This window comes from Pseudoliparis swirei, chromosome 2 (genome assembly GCF_029220125.1).
Source record: "Pseudoliparis swirei isolate HS2019 ecotype Mariana Trench chromosome 2, NWPU_hadal_v1, whole genome shotgun sequence".
NCBI classification, from domain to species: Eukaryota; Metazoa; Chordata; class Actinopteri; order Perciformes; family Liparidae; genus Pseudoliparis; species Pseudoliparis swirei.
The window spans coordinates 18,109,907-18,130,076 of NC_079389.1; the positions used below are offsets into that span (position 1 = coordinate 18,109,907).

Genomic DNA, 20,170 nt, shown 5'->3' on the forward strand with positions numbered 1-20,170 from the left:
TAAGGAAAGGCATTATGTTTTGTCATTAATTGACTCACTCTCAATTTCTCTGTTTGTACTGTTGAGACTGGTTATACTTATTGCATACAAGGTGGTATATTATATATTTTTACTTTATGCATTGTGTGATGAATGGAATCCATTATCATCCAAATGTTTGACCGGTATCTTGGTTTTCAGGCCACGTGAAGCCATCTGCAGATACCGCTCTCTACCTCCGTCTGCGAGGCTTGTTATCTCAAAATGAATCTGCCTCTGTTGTGTACGTGGGCTCCGTCACAATGCGTTCTCAGTCCTGCTGGTCCGAAATGTTCCGACCCGCATCGAGGGTCAAAGCTATTGCATCATCGGCACAATGCCCGTGCATTCATACCCACCCGCCCTGCCGGGCTGTAAATGTAAGGGCTGGAAACATTCTGGTGAGCATAAAGTCAGGAATGTTTCTGCAAAAGTCTGTCAAACAGGGGCAAGTATGCAGAGTGACGTCCAGATGAAAATCATTTTTAAAGTAGCACCGCCCCCCGGTGGTGTTGAGAGAAACTGCAGGCTGCATCTTCACAAAATCAACACTACGGTATTTATTTACCTGGAGAGGTCTGCCATCCTCCGAGCCAATCATGTTCCTCCATTCCAGCAGCGACCGCTGCAGGGTGTCTGATCCCGTCTCCCAGAGCCGGACGTAGCCGCCCATGTCCACCGTGACCACGCCTCCGGAACCGAGCGCGGCCATGAGCACGTCAGACTCGGACACCTTGGACAACCAGCCGGTGTAAGGCGACACGGTCGCTGACCTGCCGATCACAACGATGGAGGCAAAGTCAACACGCGTCACCGAAACTCGCGACATGGACACTTTGAATGTATAAATGAATGAAAAAGGGTTCTGCCAGGTGGTTGACTGGCTCAATATGATCACCTTTGGAAGAGAAATGGCGGGGAAAACTGTTACCCTTTAACCCTTGTGTTGCCTTCGGGTCATTTTGACCCGAATCAATATTACACCCTCCCCCCGCCTTCGGATTAATTTGACCCCATTCAATGTTTAATGTCGGTGTTCTTTCGGTAGTCAACAAACAAACATAAAGTGCCTCACACTTAAACTTGGAAAACAATATTAATTCTAATAATTTTCTGGAGGTTTTAATTGCTGGGGTCATATTGAACCCAAAGGGTAAAATATGTTAGTAAATATAAAGGTAACAGGAGGGTGAAACATTGAATCGGGTCAAAATGACCCATAGGCGGGGGGAGGGTGTAATATTGATTTGGGTCAAAATGACCCGAAGGCAACACAAGGGTTAAGTGGTCAGATAATACACGAGGTTCCTCACTTTAAGGTATGAGGACCAAATTTAGATGCGACAGCAAGACACACTCTTAAAAAGGAGCATATTTGCATGGATTTTTGTACTATTCTATGTCTTAAAGAGTAAAAAAGTAAATTGTACACATTATATTCTTTTGGTGACATCAAAAATCATATTTCCAAAACACAATTTCTATCTCAAAGCAATGCTGTATTTGACCACTAGCTGATGCTGCGGGATGCAAGATGATATTTTACCTCGGGACAGGAATGTATTTGACTTTTTTGGAGTTCAGATCCGTCACCTCCAGGTACGCCGCCGCCATCGGAGGAGTGACGTCTGAGGGACACGCAAGGAAACGAGTGGGAATGCGTTCTCCGACTGCACTGACCTGCTGAGTGCATGTCGTCTGAACGCTGACCTTTGGGGTAGACCTCCCTCAGGGGCACCTTGCTGGGTGGGAGCGCTCGGACCACCTGATTGGCCGACAGCAGGCTGACACAGTTGTCACGTTTGGCCGCGCTGGACCGGAGCCCGCCTCTCAGGAGCGTGTGAGCGCCGCCCTCGGCACCCTTCATCGCCGATAGGTCGACGGGCCTCTTAAAGCTGTACACCTCATTCGGGGACTGGACGAGAACAAAAGAAACACGAGAGGAAAATGTCGCCGCTGACGGAATAAATGAAGCACACAGCTGCGCGGCCTAGTTGTGAACACATTAATAATGTTCTCAACCCACTTCCTTCTACACGCCGTGCATGAGGCCGACGTGTAGCCGACATCCACGCCCCCCCGAGGGGTCTTTGAGCCACCTGTCCATCCAGCATGTGTTTGGTTGGAAGAATAAAATGAGAATGTAAACGGTGAGAGCAAATAAACCCCAAAAAGTGCTTTGGGTCAAATAAAGTTGTTTTAGGGCGGGCCAACAGGGCTTAACACTAAGTCTCCCGTCTACCCTTTAAGTGCTCCTCCCGTGGTGGAAAATAACCTTTTGGGAAGTTTGAAGATGTGTAATACGATAATACTGAACTATAAACAGAATGTTTAGCCTCTGTACATGGTGAGGTACCTTATCCTTTTAACAGAGATGATACTACATAGAGGGAAATATATATATATATATTTTTTTTTGAGGCCTAATAATATATATTTTGTATGCGCACAAGTGTAGTTGCCTCTATTTAGTTTAATCTTTCCCACGGTTTGGTATATAAGTGTATATATAGTCAGCAGAGTGTAACGGCACTCCAGTTACACTGTGCTGGCTCTCTGTATTTATACTGTACATCTGTCATCTATCTATATATATAGATGTATATATATCTATATATACAGTATATATATATATCTACATATATATCTAAATATATATATATATACTGTATATATATATATATATATATTATTTTTTTATCAAACCAGGTCACAGTCCCGAGGAGCATTATCGATTAATTAAAATCTGTAAAAAGCTTTAAATGTTTTTCAACAGTGTCCTTTAAAAAAAAAAAAATCTCACCACGAGGTCCGGGAAGCCCACGACGACCCGGGCGTAGGAGCTGGAGTCGGCCAGTATGCGGTTGGGTGAAACAATCTTCTGGTCCAGAGCGGCGCTGAGGTTCTCGTTGGGCAGCTGCTCACAGGACATCATCTGGGGGGCGATCACCTCAACTGGGAGAGAAAGAGGGGGGGGGGGGGGCAGGGCAGGATGGGATTAAAACAGCACGGTGATAGTCACGTGACCACGTCAAGGAGCTCATTGCAGAGATGCGCATGTTAATGGTAACATGGTGTCGTATATTTGGTTTGTCTGATGTCCGCCTGGTTGGTTTTGTTAATAGAGTTGACATAACGTCTTTAATGTGCTGGATGGAAGATGGAGGCCCTGTTAATTAGTTTAGAGCAGATGTTATATGGTTATATTTACCTGAGCTGACTCCGTGGCCTGAGCTGACGGCGTCCTCGCTGATGGCGTGGAGCTGACACACGCCCGAGTCCCCCGCCGTCATGTGCATGGGCTTGGTCAGCAGGAACTTCCTGTTCAGTGACACACACAGGACGTCGCGTTACAGGGGCATCCACAACTTGAAGGCCTTCGGGGGGGGGGGGGGGGACCCGGCCCTCACTCACTTGTTGGTGCTGCTCTCCAGCAGCAGCCAGCGGTCCTCCGCCACCAGGTGGACGGACTTCAGGTTGACGGGCAGCGAGATGGTGTGAACACGGCCCTCCAGCACGTCCAGCACCTCCAGCTCGTTGCTGCACACAAGATCACGCAGATGAGCGACCAAACGGCGGCGCAGAGACGGAGATAGCGACTTGTGACTCCTGCACTTCGAGCTAATCACTCGAAATCCAGACTGTTTGCTGTCCTGGCTCCTCATTGGTGGAGCGAGCTCCCCGCTGACATCAGGAAGTCTCTACAACTTCCGCCTGAAACTAAAAACACATCTTTTCCGACTATATCTGGATTAAAACACAGATTAGCACTTCAGTGGCACTTAACCCTCCTGATGCCTTCGGGTCAATTTGACCCGATTCAATGTTTAACCCTCCTGATGCCTTCGGGTCAATTTGAAAATGTCGGTGTTCTTTCGGTAGTCAACAAACAAACATAAAGTACCTCACACTTAAACTTGGAAAACAATATTAATTCTAATAATTTTCTGGAGGTTTTAATTGCTGGGGTCAAATTGACCCCAAGGGTAAAATATGTCAGTGAATATAAAGGTAACAGGAGGGTTAAACATTGAATGGGGTCAAATTGACCCGAAGGCGACATGAGGGTTAAATGGCTCTTATTATGGTACTTTTGTAGTTCGACTATGTTGAGGAAATGTTACTTTCTGTATTCTTGTTGTTCTTAGTTTGTACTCTAGGTTGATGCACTTATTGTAAGTCGCTTTGGATAAAAGCGTCTGCTAAATGGCATGTGATGTAATGTCATAGCGGACGAGTCAGTGTTGGAACCGGAGTAGCTTACCCGTCCTCCTTGTAGAAGAGGAGCCAGTTTTTGTGGGCGAAGTCGCGACACATTCGATGTCCTCGCTGCAAACAAATCGGAACACACTTGAAGTCCAAACACGGCTTCGGAGTGATTCCTTCAGTGATTGTGAATCGTGTATTTCTGTGGAGTGCGTGTCCCGTATGAGCGGCGGAAGCCACCGACCTGTTGTTCCTTGCTGCTCCACCAGCTGGAGGCTTTGGTGGCGGGCGGATCCGTCTCCGCTGACAGCAGCAGCCTCCGCACGGCGCCCGTCACCATGTCCAAGTGGAGCACCGTGTTACTCTGAGAGGGTGGAATGTACAGGTCAGAACATTTATCATGAAACAGGAGCAAGCCCATGCACTTCACATGCGTGGAAGCAAAATCCCAACTGGCATACATTGAACCAGAGAGAGGGGAAATGAATCATTCCTTGATGTAATTTACTCATCCACCACCATGTTTATTATCAACTCTCCTTTGATTGCTTTTGCAAATATGACACTTGCGTCCTCCGCATTTCTTTTAACTTATGGTTGATCTTTTAACAAATATGGCTCATGATTTATAACAGCATGACCAAAAGTTAAGACTACCGTGAGTCTTGGAAGAAAGATATTTACAACATGTGTGATAAATACAGAGTCTCTTTTCAAATGCACTAAAAAACTCAGAGACAGCCTCTGTAAACGGTTGGGATGGACGTGTTTTTAGAAGTAGAGTCGTGGCAAGAAGAAAAAGATGCGCAAGAAGAAAGCAGAATAATTTTAATTTCATCTTCTCTGTTTAGAATTGCTCATTTGTTTCAGTTTGTCGCTGCACATTCCTCCTGGTGTCCAGTCGGTACCAGGAACACCGCCGCATTCGATTGGTTCTCCAGGTAAAGTGCGTCACATGTCAAAACCTTTAATGCTGGACGCAGTGAATACTTTATTTCATCACTTTTTCTTCTACCACAGCCAACAGAAGTTGCTCCTCTCCAGGTGGAACCACCTGGATCCGAGTGAACTCCGACTAATGTGTCACTTCAATTCAATCTCCGTATATTGTTATGCATTTGTTTGAGTCCTGCATTCAGATTAGTTGAGCAATCGCATATCTCAGTGAGTGTGTGTGTATACATTATATAGATATTTACATGACGTGTATTGGGTGAACTTTTCAAAAGGTTTTGGTTTCTGACGCACTCGATTGCATCTTTAATTGACTTTTCTGAGCGAGAGCCACAGGAGAGCTGCCCTCGGCCCCGGCTTCACACTAATGGTTTCCTCACGGCCTCACGCTCCTGACACACACACACACACACACACACACACACACACACACACACACACACACACACACACACACACACACACACACACACACACACACACACACACACACACACACACACACACACACACACACACACACACACACACACACACACACACACACACACACACACACGTGTATGTCCTACATGTGAACGTGTCTCCTGACAGGCCAGGGCGTTATGTCATCTTGCCTAAGAGTTGGTTTCTGCATGTCCTTGAATGTGGTATTGTTATGGTTTTGTATGCTTTCACTAGTGTGTGTGTGTATGCGTCAATGCCTGGTAGAACCTGCATTTGTGTGTTTATGCACGCTTGATTTTCCCGGGACGGCCGATGACCTGCGAGTGAACTTGCCGTTCGTTATGTGGACCTCTTCATTTTTAGAGTCGTGACATCACCCATCGCGGCGGTATTTTTAGAAGTCCTCCTCATGCCTAATATGCACCAGCTGTAAAAAGGGTTCTGGTTCTGGAGAAACAGCCAGCGTTCATTGTTCTCCTCTTACGCTGTGCTGTCACCGGCCGCGGTCTCGTGGGGAAGTGGCCGCGAACCACCGGGACCGTTGAGAGAAACTCAAACAAACTTGCGCGGCGATATTTTAACTCGGTTGTTGCTGCTCCGGGGGCAAACAAAAAGTTGAAATAGCAGCGTTGCGGAACATTTACATGTTACGCTTGTCAGTAAACAGGGAGATCGGCAAAAAAAAGATCTGGTTTCCTTCGTGAGCACAAAGACGGCCACATCGAAACGCATCGTTCTCGTGTGGCGTGCCACACTCTAAAAAACGATTCAAGGCCTTCATAGAGGGGACACATTTAAATATTATTTTAGATGTATTTGATACCAATGAGTTGGACTAACTTAATTACATTTTATTGCACTGATGTGCTTAATTTGAGTTGGAGTTGCATATAATTATTGGATGGAAAACCTGCTCACACTTTAATTGAGTTCATCCAATGAGTCATTTCTTTGAGTGCATCTGACGTCTGCAGTGTGTGTAGGTCACGATGTCTACCGGCACGCCCACGACAACCAGTGTGTCAACCCGATTCTTTTTATCTTCAGGTATCGCTGCGGTTTAAAAAAAAAAGAAGGTACCCTGTGATGAGGTGATGTGTATTCATGTCAACTGCATAGGGGCGGTCACAGAAGACGAAGGCGAAGAGGAAGAGGAAGGAGAAAAAGATCTAAAGCAAATGTGAATAACGCATCCCGTAAATACTAATTATGTTACTGCTGAGTCAGTTTGACATCCTGGATATATCTTTGAAACACATTTTGGAGATCCTTCTGTCTGCTCTCTGAAATGTATTTGTATTTTTTCCCAGTGAGTGACAGCGTGGGCTCCTGTGACACCTCCCACTCCCCCTGCTCGGTTGATTTTCTTTTTTTCTTTAAAGTGTCTTGGTGAAAATATGTGGTCTTTATTTAAAATGAAAACTCCACGGGGTACCTTTAATAGGATCGACCCCGTGGCCACGTTTTCCATCAGGATTTTAGCCGGCAAGTCATTGAACGTTACATGATCGTCACGTGTGATTCGAGTGCCGACCTGCTCCTCGTGCAGCACCACCTGTCCATCCAGAGGACTCCCGAGGGGCGCGACGGTGACGAAGGGCTGCCACACGCCGCTGATGGTCCTGGGGAAGATGTCGTAGAGCTCCATGCACTGGATCGTCTCCCCCCGCTCCTTCATGGAGTACAGTGACACGGGGTTGCACGTGGCCACGTACAGCACATCTGCAGTAACAGAGTGCGGGACTATTATTGATACTGGGATGTGTCGACAGCCAGACACCTCCATCGCAGACTGGTAAGATAGATAGATATATACTTTATTAATCCCCAAGGGGAAATCTGTCGTAACAGTAGCAGCACCAATAAACTAAACACACAAGAATAAAAAATAAAATATAAAACAAAATATAAAAAACAGGGATGAAAGATATAGATGTATACAAGTGAAAGATATAGATGTATACAAGTATACAAAGTAAAATATAAAATAATATATATATGTATATATACAACATATATGCATTCACAATACACAATACTAATGCCAAATTAAATTAAATATAAAAATTTAAATATAGACAGTGTGCAAAATGCAAAGTGTGTGTATGTGTGTAGTGTAAATAAATGAAATGTGTGAAGTGCAGATCAACAGTGTAAAGCCCATACATTTGTGAATCCAGATGTTAATGGAAACTTTTCTGATGGTTGAAGTTGTTCGAATTGATGGCAGTTCAATGATAGTTTCCAGTACAAACTTTAAAACGCCTCCCGTATGCTTAGCCCTCTGCATAGCTGGGCACCTACACTCTTTTAAGACATGCCTCCTCCACTGGATCCTCCACTATGTCCCTAAATGAGCATCGAGACCCGAGAATGTGTTTCACGACAGTGTTGATGCTGTGTGTGTGTGTGTGTGTGTACCATCTTTGGTGGCGACGTCGCAGATGATGTTGACTTCGTTCATGGGAATCTGCCAGTGGGCTTTCTCCTCGCTGAAACTCAAAGCCCTGCTTTCCTGTCTGCTGCAGGGGTAACCCTGTACACGCAGAAACACGGGGCCCTGGGAAGACACAAGACACACAACACACACACACATGAAATATTGTGAAAATAGACTGGTGTTTCATGTTTATGGTCAAAATGTTGTAAAACTGTTTCAATCAGCTGGAATCGAGCGGCTTGTTTAGCTACTGAAGGGGCAGAGGCGGCAGGAGCCTCCATACGATCAGTATATTCAAAGCAGTACTTTGCAAGAATGCATCATATACATTTTCTGTGCTAACTGTCTTAACTGTGTATATGCCAATCATTTTGTTGTTGTTATTATGCACAACAATATTGTTTCCATATCATTGTATCTGCTGTGATGCCTGCACTAGTCACTGGCCTCTATCGCCACAGACGGAAGATGGTAAATGGAGCTGTAGAGTAGAGTGCTGTTCCACTCAAAGCACTTTAACACAACATGACATCATTCACCCATTCACCCACTGATGGGAGGAGCCAAGGTTCCACCTGCACATGAGCAGTGACTAACATTCACACATATTCACACAGTAGGCACAGTGACGGGAGACATTTTGGGGTTAAGGCCGGGGATCGAACCGCCGATCCTCTGATTGAAGGCCGACCCTGCTGTGGAGATGCGGAGGAATGTCCGCTGCTCGTGAACTTTGTGTGTTTACCTTGACGTCGATGGGGCGCGACTCAGCGGGACAGAGCAGCTTGCGGCGAGCGTTGCCAACTTGGTTTATTGTCCAGTACCCGGTCATCTTGACCTCTGGCAGAGGCAACCTAAAGATTGAAGGTCACATGGTGACAACTGCCTGGAAAGAACTGCACAATTTTGAATTCCTGAGATGAAAATATATCAAGTGGCGAGCATGTTTTCTTTTTGTTTCTTTTGTCTGTGCATCGCAGTAGAATTCTTGTGGCTTTATGATGTCGAATAAAAAAAAATTAGGGGTTTCACTGTCACAATTTTTGCAGCCTCACTTCAAATGAAATTAACTCATCGCATAAGTGCATCAACATGGCCGCCACAAAATGAGGAGCCTCAGATGGAAGCCTTATTCTGCTCCGAGTGGGATCGGATCCCGGCTCCCTCCCCTGCTCAGCTGGTTGCGTCTGGCCAGATGTTTACTGGTCTTCCATTGAATCATAGCTGGATTGCGGACACAGTCTTATTAGCCGCAGGTGGGGCGAAAGACGCAACTCGTGGATGAACGGGATGGCGGACGGCCAATCCTCAACCATAAATATGTCTATGAATGCGAAAGTAATGAGAAACATTCAGAGAAAACGTTTCTTGTTTTCCATGTCCAAAATTGGAAACCAAGACACAAACAGTTGTGGGGTATAAACTGTTCAAGTTAAAGACACACACACATCCCAAAAGGCCCTCCGAGCGTGGACGGAGCGAACGGAACAGATGCCTTCAATCAGCTGCGTAATTGCTCAAAGGAAAATACTTGTTTCTGCTCTGCTCTGTTCTCAAGATGTTACTTGAGCGACTTGTGAATTTTTTTACATTTTTTTTATGTGTCGAATAAAACCACAGGAGACAGAAGAAACAAATATTTTCCTTTTATTTTAAAAAGACAAACTGTGCATTAACGAGACAACGTAGTGGATATTAGAATCATATCTTTCCCTCAAGGGGAAGGTGAGGTCATGTGAATGATCTAGTCCGCTCTTCATTTAACACTTCAGGAAGCGGCGCAAAGACATCATGGAAGCCTCAAAGTTTAAAGAAGACAGAAATTAGAAAAAATATGTTTAACTCCTAACGGTAAGTGCTTTCTTATAAATACCTACGGTCGATATCGCCAATACTCGGTAACTCACGCCAAAACAATATTGATTGATAAACGGTACTACATCTTATATTGTGGGGGGGGGGGGGGGGGGCGTCCCTTTAATTCAGTCAGAGGGCCAAAAACCAATTTCAACCATTTCAGGATTTCATTTCTAAAAGTTACAAATACTCTCAAATCTGAAAATAACGTCCCAACGGTTTCACTCTCAGCAAGAAGGGTTTCAAATGTGTTCTTATAAAGATAAAATAAAGCTTTTTTTGTATCTTTAATGTCGTCTGTTAAGATGGTGCTGAACACCCCGAGCTCCGACTAGTCGTCATTACATTTAAAATATCTGACGAGATGATCACAGAGCAGCTTGTGGTGACTTGCGGGTTGAATCGACTAGAACCCTCTGATGGGTTTCCAATCGTGGGTTCTACAACAAATAGGTTCTCCGATGGCGACTGCTGATTGGACGACAGTATTGATCAGTGTCAGCGATATTACTCAAACCGCTTTCTGACTGGCCTCTGGAACATATGAGTCTGATGTGCCTTTAATGTGTGTGTGTGCGTGTGTGTGTGTCATCCTTGTGCTCCCGATGCCTTGCTTACTCCTTAGCTAGCTTGACAGAGCTGGGCTTGGCTCCGATGGGAATCCCGTGCTTGTGCAGCGCTTCGATAAGAACCTCTCGCGTGTCTTTGTTGTACGAGTCGAAGTCGAAGACGTTTCGCACCACGTTGGCCAAACCCTCGCCGGGGAATTTCTGTGGTTCAGAAGAAGGTGGGAGGAGAGGAAGTAGACGGGGAGGAGGGCGATTAGGATGACAAATAGGGGGGGAAAGCAGAGAAGATGGAATGAAGAGGGTCAAAGAAGGAAATGAAGTCAATATAATTTACAGGTCTTCAACAGGGGTCAGTGCGGGGACACGGGCGGTAACTCCTCTCTGGACTCTCTCAGAGCCGACAGGCGAGGCACCCTTAGTTATTGCGTTTGTGATACGATTGGAGAGACACACACGTCGTATTGCCTCAATACATTTTCCGTATTGCACGGTAACTATGGCGATAGGTTGGGAGAGGGAGCAGAAGCAGAGACTCCACTTTTAACCTGCCAAGAAACCTGAACCAAGCTTCCAACAATCTGGAGACATATTATCCTGCTGGTAACTTTATAAAAAGGCATTTCTATTTATTTATTTTGAAGACTGAAGCCCGATAGAGGCTGGGTATTGTTCGTGCGTAAAAGATACACGACTCTCGAATGTTGAAACGGAAACCGTTGCCGCCGTCCACGTGACCGGACCCTTCGCTCGAGCAGCACCGGGTCAACCCTCTGGACGCGAGTAATCTTGAAGCTGTAATCGAATGTTTGTTCACTTTTTTTTTTTTTTAAAGGACGCAATGCTTTTATCCTCACAAGGAACAGCTCTGAATCGCAGAGCATTGTGAGGACTATCGTGTCACTTTGAGATGTGCAATGTAATTAACCCTCCTGTTACCTTAGGGTCAATTTGACCCCATTCAATGTTTAATGTCGGTGTTCCTTCGGGTCAATTTGACCCCAGGCTGTTTTTCACTGTGTCAAACATATAAGAAATATCAAGTTTTTAAATATATTTAAAGGGCTATTTAGGTAGTCAACAAACAAACATAAAGTACCTCACACTTAAACTTGGAAAACAATATTAATTCTTATAATTTTCTGGAGGTTTTAATTGCTGGGGTCAAATTGACCCCGAGGGTAAAATATGTCAGTAAATATAAAGGTAACAGGAGGGTTAAACATTGAATGGGGTCAAATTGACCCTAAGGCAACAGGAGGGTTAAACTGTTCGGGCCGATAAATTGTTGCGCAATCAACTAGTCACAACTAAAAACACCGATTGGACGTAAAGAGCATCGGGCGGTATTGACCTGACCAGACGTGAAGCGGTAATTAGAGCCTACATTGGCTATTGCCTCCAAAGAAGCAAATTAAGACTCGGACTAAATCCCCCTGTATCTGTACCACTCCGCAGATGTCAATAGTGGTGGTGATTGATGACAGAATATTATGGCCAGTGGGGAAAAACATAAGGTCTCGTCCCTGTGCAGTGAATTATTGATCTGCAGAATTCACTCTCTTCTCGAGGCTCTGCTCTTCCGGTTATCCGTTCTTCCTACTCTGTGTTCAACAATGACAAAAACAAACTATGATGTACTTTTGTGAGATGTTGCAAAGATCTCGCAAATTCCCGTCGGTCTGGACTGAGGCAGGAACAGAGTCTCCCCCTCTCTCTGACACGCTCTTGCATTATTAAAGCATCGAGCAGCGCAGGATGAAAGTCACATAATCTTTATGAAATAAAAAATAATAATTTGAGACCAAACCTGATAATAAAATTTAAAAAATGCATCGTATGCGCCGTCTGACCTGGAGGTGTTTGACTATGTTGACCACCTCTCGGGTGGAGTAGGGGTAGGTGATGGTGCCCCGGTCGGCCATGGACCTCAGGTCTCCAAAGGCGGCCACCAGCTTCTGCAGCGTCGGCTCGGGAACGTCGGGGCCGTACTGTTTGAGCATAGCCAGCTCCGACTGGGGCTTTGGATTGTCCACAGAATGGCAGCTGAAAATGTCACCTGTTCAGAGGACAGCAACCAGAGTGAGAGTGTCAGAAACATCCACATTTACCTGGAGCCGAGCACTTTGTTGCAGTGGTACCGATGCAAAAACACTTGAAACTAGAACCTGACCCTAAACCTACTCATGGAGCTATGCAGCATTTATATGGAGGACTCAAAATGACGTAAGTATAAATAAATAAATAAATAAATGCATGAATAAATATAGGAATAAATAAATAAATGCTTAAATAAATGTATAAATAAATAAATAAATGCTTAAATAAATGTATAAATAAATAAATGCTTAAATAAATGTATAAATGAATAAATAAATGGACCGCCCAGCTCATTTGAATATACGGACACGTAAATGTCACACATAAATAAATGAAGAAATACGTGTGGACACATAAATAGAGAAATAAATAAATGAAGAAATACAGAAATATATTTATTTAATGATGTCCTGTTGATTTATAACTTATATTTATTCATTCCTGTATTTATTTATTTATACATTTATTTAAGCATTTATTTATACATGTATTTAAGCATTTATTCCCATATTTATTCATGCATTTATTTATTTATACTTAAGTCATTTTGAGTCCTCATACATCTACAGGCAAGGTTTTCCTTTGATACAAAAGGGCTTCCAGGAGCTGCATCAGTCCCAATGTGCTTGAACTTTTATACGAGTTTGTTGATAAAGAAAAGAAAAGTCCTGGAGCAGAGTCCTCATCCTCTGCTCCAGGACGGTGCGGTGTTGTGCATGTGTGCGGCGTACCTAGAGCTCCAAAAAAGTCGTTGCCCAGGAACGGAAAACCGGGCCGGTTAGCGAGGACGAGCATCCTGAAGTCGGGGTGCATGACGATGGTGTTGGGCCTCCCCTCGGCTTCCTGGGGATCTTTGCAGGAGACGAGGTCAGAGTTAGTGGGACATGACAAGCAAACACACCAAAACAAGTTATTCTCGACACACACACCCCTCAAGTTTGTGTTTATGAAGTCTCAAGGATGTGTTTACATTCCTCTGGGAGGAAGAGCCTCTCAGGAATGGTTAAGCCGTCAGCGACCACTGTGATTACGTGGACGACTGGGAAAATATACACTTTTATAGTTCATCTTGCTCCAGAACCGACTGGTACCTGTCCATAAAGGCTTTTATCCTAAGCCTCCTTTCGTGGCCTGCATCTGATGTTTTACTCCCGTTTGTCTTCTGGGACATCCAATCCTCAACTCGTCCATCTAATGGTGCCGCGTCTGTCCGCACGCTGTATCTGGGACATCTCTTCTGTCAAGGTGTTAAACCCTGTGTGTGTGTGTGTGTGTGTGTGTGTGTGTGTGTGTGTGTACCTGAGAGGATTTTGCGTCCGTCGGCCAGGATCATCTCTCCGCTCTCCACCAGGGTTTTGAGGATGCAGGTGACGTTGGTGGGAGCTTTGTCCGCCTCGTCAATCACCAATATGTGACCGTGTTTCACTGCCTTCACCTACACACGCACACACATGCACACACATACACACACACACACGTGTCATAATGTATCACAACAGTGTTTCTGAACCTCCTCTCTGATGTCAGCAGTCTTTATAATGAAGCCACCTCCCTAAATCCCAATTCACTTGGCGAGTAAAATGTTACGACAACCAATGGTGAGGATGGAGACAAACATTTAAATAAATCCCAGTTCAATCAAACAGGAATGTCATGCCTACATGCCCAGGTATTCCTAGACTGTCCCTTTCTCCCCTGGTGCCGTAATCATTATTTAGAGGAATATGGAGACTTTAACCTCATGTAAATGTCAGCATAACTCACAGCAGCATTAGTAATAACCTCATTTCATGCAGGTGTGACAGTTTGTCTTATTTAGCAGATTGCCTCATCGGCATGACGAACTGGGACATGTCGATGGATCATAGCAGTCATTAATTAACATCACTAGTTAGTGCTTTTCCTGACGCGACGGGTCAAAATGTCGGCTGCGAAAAAAAGCTAAATTGAAGTGAGACTTGAAGGAGAGTCGGTAAAGGGAGGAGTGAGGATGGAGGATAGAGGAGGGAGGAGAGAGGAGAACATGGGTGGGTGGCAGAGACAGAAACAGATGGCGGGTTGCAACCAAGGGAACGTGCAAAGTAAATCAGTGGAGGGCTTCGGGGGCGCTTCTTTTACGCCACCCCCGTTCTCTCAGGACCAGGAGTGAAAATATATACATTTACATATATTTTTCTTTACTGACCTGGTGTCAACGCTTAAAATATGAACAACATACACAGGAGGAACGATCCTGTCAAAGTCAAAGTGTGACTGACTGACCAGAGGCGAGTCCTCGTACACGATGATGCCGTCTCGGACCGAGGGCTGCAGGGTCAGAGTCTGGACGGTCGTATCTCTGAAGGAGCAACACAAAAAACAAACAGGCTTGACATTTCCTTTATTGTTTCATTTGGGAGGGGGGGGGGGGATGCTTCTACGTGGAGAATTGAACAACAATGAATTGAAGACCGATACGCTAGCAACTCAAACGTAACGCCGAAGCGTCTCCCAAACTGCATGGATTCCCCTGCGGCGCTCCGAAAATGACCTCTCCCTCTTTCTCTGAACATCTCTCTTCCTACCGCCCCCCCCCTCCCTCCAGATATATCACAGCGTGACCCAGGAGCTGTCCTAGTTTCCTTCCCGGTCTATCTTGCCTTTTCTGAACCACATCTCTGTAGGCTTTCGGTCCCGGGTTCCCAAAAGCCGCATGCACAGATCCTCCTGCTTCCGCCCGGGTCTAATATTAGCTGCTGCTACAGTCGCTAACCGGGCCACGTCCGCGCTCGGCTCCACTTCGACTTTCACAAACTAAACCGCGTTGACCGTGATCTCGTTGAGGAGATTGAACCGAGACTTCGGTTCTTCAGGTTTCTTGGCCCCTCGGTTTGGTGCCTTTCCCCCCGTGACCAGGTCACTGTCATCTTAGTGCTATGATCCATACAAGGCCCCCCTCTGACCTCGGGCCACCTTCACATTGATCTATGGATGACCTAATTCATCGCAGGTGTAAATGTGGGGTTGTATAAAGAATCAGATGGACCAGAGTTGACAAGGACTTCTTCGAATGGTTCCTCTGGATTATGGGCATGTGAAGTCCTTGTTCTGGTGAATGATGGCCTAATTTACTGAGGACCAAAATAGTTTTGACACCCTTTGATGGGAAGGCTGGCAGGGGAGTAAGCGACATTGCTGGCTGCTCACATCTCCCTTAAATAGGGTTTCTTTGTTCCTCCTATTGGGGTACTGTCAAGAAACATGTGATTATTTGCTCTTAAAAGCATCCTAATTTACCAAGATTCAATTATGCTGTTTTAGAAACTGACATCCTGTTTTGGAGATTGAAGAACTTTTAATGCACACAATTATTAAGTCACCCCTCAATTGAGCTATCTGGCAGCTGCCAGCTGGTGACCCAGACGTGATGCGGGGACATGTGAACTAGATTCACAAGCAATCGAATGGAAAAATAACCTATTGTGCTTTCTATTATTTATTTATTTTGGAGGAAGCTATTCAGAGACAGCTTGAGACGGTGACTCAGAATGGAAGAAAGTAGGACAGAAGAGAAGCTGCCAGGAGAAGCCGAAGGAATTGCGACAGGATTATAAAAGAGAACAAAGACACCGCGGCGACTGACATTTCGTCTTCCTAATTCTCCATAAGACTGGGTAAAGAGAGGAAGGTCAATAGTTCATGTTAAGAAAAGAACAACATGCGACATCCTCTAGTTCCTCCACTTTTTGAGCTTTCTCCTCACCTGTGGAGCTGCAGGTATTCTCTGGGCCTGTTCAGAAGGTGCAGGAATCGGTCCACTATTTTATTCTTGCCGACGCCCTACGGAACGACACGGGGACAAAGAACACATTTAGCAACCGGCAACATTGCGTGAAATCCTCTCACACCAGCTGTGTGTCAGTAACATGGGAGGTGAAGAGAGGGAAAGAGGTGTCCGTTCCCCGTGTAGAGAGGCAGCGCTGAGAGGGAGAGTCCAGTTCTGTCCCGGTTTTGACGGTGCCGTGTTCCGACAGGGCTGTTTTTGTCTGGGACTCCCACCGGCGTCCCACAGAGCCGCCCGCCGCCGCCGCCGCTCTGTCACACGTCCAGTGAGCCGCTCCGACGGCTCCTAATGCCTCGACTCCGGCCACGCAAATAGATTCTCCCGCTCGCTCTCGCGTAAACAACACTGCATAAAACACTGGTGGAAATTACAAACGACCTCCTAATGGCAGCAGATAAAGGACTCCTCTCTGTACTGGTCTTGTTAGACCTTCGTGCTGCATTCGACACCATTGACCATGACATCCTATTACAGGGACTGGATCAGTCGATTGGCATTTTGGGTACCGCACTAAGTTGGTTTAAATCCTATTCATCATCGATCTCTCAGTTGTTCTTCACTTCATGAACTCAATGACCACTAACTTTAATAATCACGATTCCACAAGGTTCTGTGCTTTTTTTTTTTTTTACCTTATATATATATCAGGAAACACTCCAATGTTGTTATTTGTTGGCAGATGGATATACTCATTATATATAAAGAGGAGACCAACCAGCACCAAGCAACTCGCTGAAAAGCAAAACCTTAAAAGACAAAAAAATGGATGACCATGACCTTCAACTTTGAACTTAAACAAAGACAAAAGTTATTTCTGAGCACCTGAGCACCTCAAGAGATTTGTGATGTGATCTGTAGATTGCATTGCCCTGTCATCCAACACCACTGTAAAGGATACACTGTCCTCTCCTCTCTCTCCTTATGGATGAATTTACATCTCTCCATCACACATTATAAACTCTGCTTTCTCCCTGGAGTCTTTGTGACTTCACGTCTCGTAGGGTCCATCGGACCCGGCTGGGTCTGATGCCTCCTGCCGAGTGAACTGTGCATACACTCTGTCAAATTCATTGAATGTGTTGTAACTCTGTAATGCTTCATTCTGGTCACATGGCATCTATTGCTTCTGTCCATCCTGGAGAGGGATCCTCCTCTGTTGCTCTCCTGAAGGTTTCTTCCCTTTTTTCAATGTGAAAGAGTTTTTTCTATTTTTTGGGAGTTGTTCCTGAGGTCCTGGGATACGGATGTCGTATGTGTACAGATTGTAAAGCCCTCGGAGGCAAATTTGTAATTTGTGATATTGGGCTACACATAATAAACTGAATTAAACACACAGACCGAATTCACTCACTGCTCCTCCTCTTCTCTTCCCCATTTAACCCGGCACATTAGGGACCTGCCTGGGGGCGCAGGGTGTCACCAAAGCGGGATCAAGAGCGTGATCATAAATCGGAGGCCCAGCTCTTCCCAAGGAGGGCATCGGGATTTTTAAACAGCAGCATTTTTCCACTCAACAAGCACAGCGGTGCGCCACTCACCTGGTTGCCCACCAAGAGGAGGTGCTCTCCTAAAAGGAAGTCCTTCAACATGTCTTCCATCACCATCAAGTGCTGCAGGGAGATTTAAACAGACAAAAGCGGATCAGAAATTTGTTTGGGGGACTTGGTTGAACCCAGAAGGGCAGATGTGATGAATTGCAGTTCACATATTATGAAAAGAGTTCCGTTTGTCCCTGTTTGAAGAAGAAGAAACTATTAATATTAAAACCACATGAGTTTGAGGTGTAAATGTCGAAGTTTGCTCTCCCTCCCCCTCGGCTGCCTGTGATTTTAGACAGAAAACAGGTCATGTAAAAAAAAAAAAGGAAAAAAAGTAGGGCATCCTCGTTGCACTCATCTTATCTCAGCCTCTTCCACTTTTATTTCAGTCTCCAACACGAGCAGGCAGAGGGAAGAAAAGGGTAGAATCAGGACTGAGCGAAAGATAGAAAGAGAGAGGGAACGAGATAATTCTGGGTCACATGCCGTCATTGCCAACGGAGTGTCGTCTCTTTAGATCAGGGGTCAGCAAAGTTTTTGATATGAAGAGCCATTTTTTAAATGTTGTCGTTTATCAGAGTACATCTAGTTTAATTAAGACGTCGCAGCAAAGTTTACATCTCCAACTAATCTGTAAGTTATTCTATTCCATCCATAGAGACAATGACCTACATTTAAAAAAAAATAAAGATCTCTCATTTGCCATAATAAGCTCATTGTAATCATATAAGACTACATAAGAAGGCTGCCATCCATAAAAAAATACATTTGGTGTCTGAAATTTAAAAAAACAACGGCAACAAGTTTTCCTGCCGATGTCAGATTGCTTTCATATCCAATGAAATCCATCAATAACAGCAATCGGAGGAGGACAGGACTAGGACTCAGACTCCTGTGTATCTGAAAGGAGCCGAGAGGCAACAACTAAAAGGTCACGGCCCTGGAAAAAATATCAGCTAATAGCAGAATTAAAAGTTAAATCCTTCATAATGAAATGACGTCACACACCGCAACGAGGACAGAGTTATATTAAAAACAACAAGAACAAAAAGAGGAATGAGACTGAAGGGGGAGAAGAAACAATCGGAGGTGGTGGACGACCTCACTGAACCGCGACGGAAGGACGCTCTGAATGTTGCGGGGGAGAGGAGTGATCTTTCTCGGTTTGAGAGAAACATCAACAACCACATTCTATTGTTTCTAATCCGGTTTTATATTTGTCCGTGTGGGTTGGTGCGTGGTTACCTGGGGATTATCGTAGAAGAGCACATCTGGAACCTTCATTTTCTCAGTGGCAATGTAGACGGGAGCCGACACATTGCCAATTGTCAACATGCCGTCCTTTATCGAACCTGGGGGAATACAGGATGCAGTCACTGTGTGCATGAGTGTGTGTGTGCGTGTGTGTGTGTGTGCGACTTCACGAGAACTCAGTAGCTTCTTCCTTCACATTTGTTGATGCAGGGTATTGTTTCTCAAAGCACTGACCCACATTGTGACGTGCAGTCTGGAGGCTTTGGCGTGCTGCTTTGTCTTCTGAACAAGTGAGCCCCCCCCCCCCCCCCCACACACACGCATTTTTAAACACAATTCAAAATCTCGGCCCCCGACGCATCTTCGTCTTCATATTCCGCTCCGAAATGACATAAGTCGCTGGTGGGCCCCCCTCGATTTTACTGTCACTGACACATTCGTTATCACAGGAAGAAGCATCTGACGCCGTCTACCATCTGCTCATTACACCGCAAAGACTCTTTACCCCACGACACATACGAGAAACGCAGTCGAGAGTCTAGACAGCGGACCGTTGACTTACAGCTGACGTCACGAGAGAGCTCAGCAGGATCGGGTGTGTCCTGTAGGGAGCAGTCGGCGAGGCTCTTATCGAGAGAGGCACGGGCCAAGCTGGGCAGGAACCTAAAACACACACACACACACTATATCACCGGTGCACACAATCACATAGCTTCTTCTTTCTTTTTTTTAAAGTAAATCAAAAGTTGGAATTAAAAACAACAAAACAGAAACAGGATTTTGAGTGTGTGTGTATTTGCGTTCCACCTGGAGAGACAGGCCTTGTTGACAGCGTGAGCGACGCTCTCCTCGGGGTACCGGGAGAGACGGCGGCAGATCCTCAGCAGCTGTCTCGTGGAGAGAGAAGAGGCCAGAGACTGGGCCTGGAGACACACACACACACGCGCACACACGCGCACGCATAAAT

The 20,170-nt window shown here is 45.3% G+C and overlaps 1 protein-coding gene across 1 annotated transcript in view; it reads right to left on the bottom strand.

The window, feature by feature from the left end:
• Positions 1–20,170, bottom strand: part of vwa8 (von Willebrand factor A domain containing 8) — a 50,155-nt gene that overhangs the window by 13,290 nt on the left and 16,695 nt on the right. Inside the window, exons 17-37 of the mRNA XM_056425409.1 lie at positions 20,011–20,126; positions 19,766–19,866; positions 19,195–19,301; positions 17,950–18,021; positions 16,331–16,407; positions 14,851–14,926; positions 13,888–14,023; positions 13,320–13,439; positions 12,342–12,547; positions 10,541–10,692; positions 8,811–8,919; positions 8,047–8,185; positions 7,160–7,347; positions 4,469–4,588; positions 4,283–4,347; positions 3,433–3,558; positions 3,230–3,339; positions 2,822–2,973; positions 1,729–1,933; positions 1,565–1,646; positions 587–791 (exon numbers count right to left, since the gene is read on the bottom strand). Of these exons, the coding sequence (XP_056281384.1) occupies positions 587–791; positions 1,565–1,646; positions 1,729–1,933; positions 2,822–2,973; positions 3,230–3,339; positions 3,433–3,558; positions 4,283–4,347; positions 4,469–4,588; positions 7,160–7,347; positions 8,047–8,185; positions 8,811–8,919; positions 10,541–10,692; positions 12,342–12,547; positions 13,320–13,439; positions 13,888–14,023; positions 14,851–14,926; positions 16,331–16,407; positions 17,950–18,021; positions 19,195–19,301; positions 19,766–19,866; positions 20,011–20,126 (2,664 nt within the window). The remainder of the gene's footprint in view (positions 1–586; positions 792–1,564; positions 1,647–1,728; positions 1,934–2,821; positions 2,974–3,229; positions 3,340–3,432; positions 3,559–4,282; positions 4,348–4,468; positions 4,589–7,159; positions 7,348–8,046; positions 8,186–8,810; positions 8,920–10,540; positions 10,693–12,341; positions 12,548–13,319; positions 13,440–13,887; positions 14,024–14,850; positions 14,927–16,330; positions 16,408–17,949; positions 18,022–19,194; positions 19,302–19,765; positions 19,867–20,010; positions 20,127–20,170) is intronic.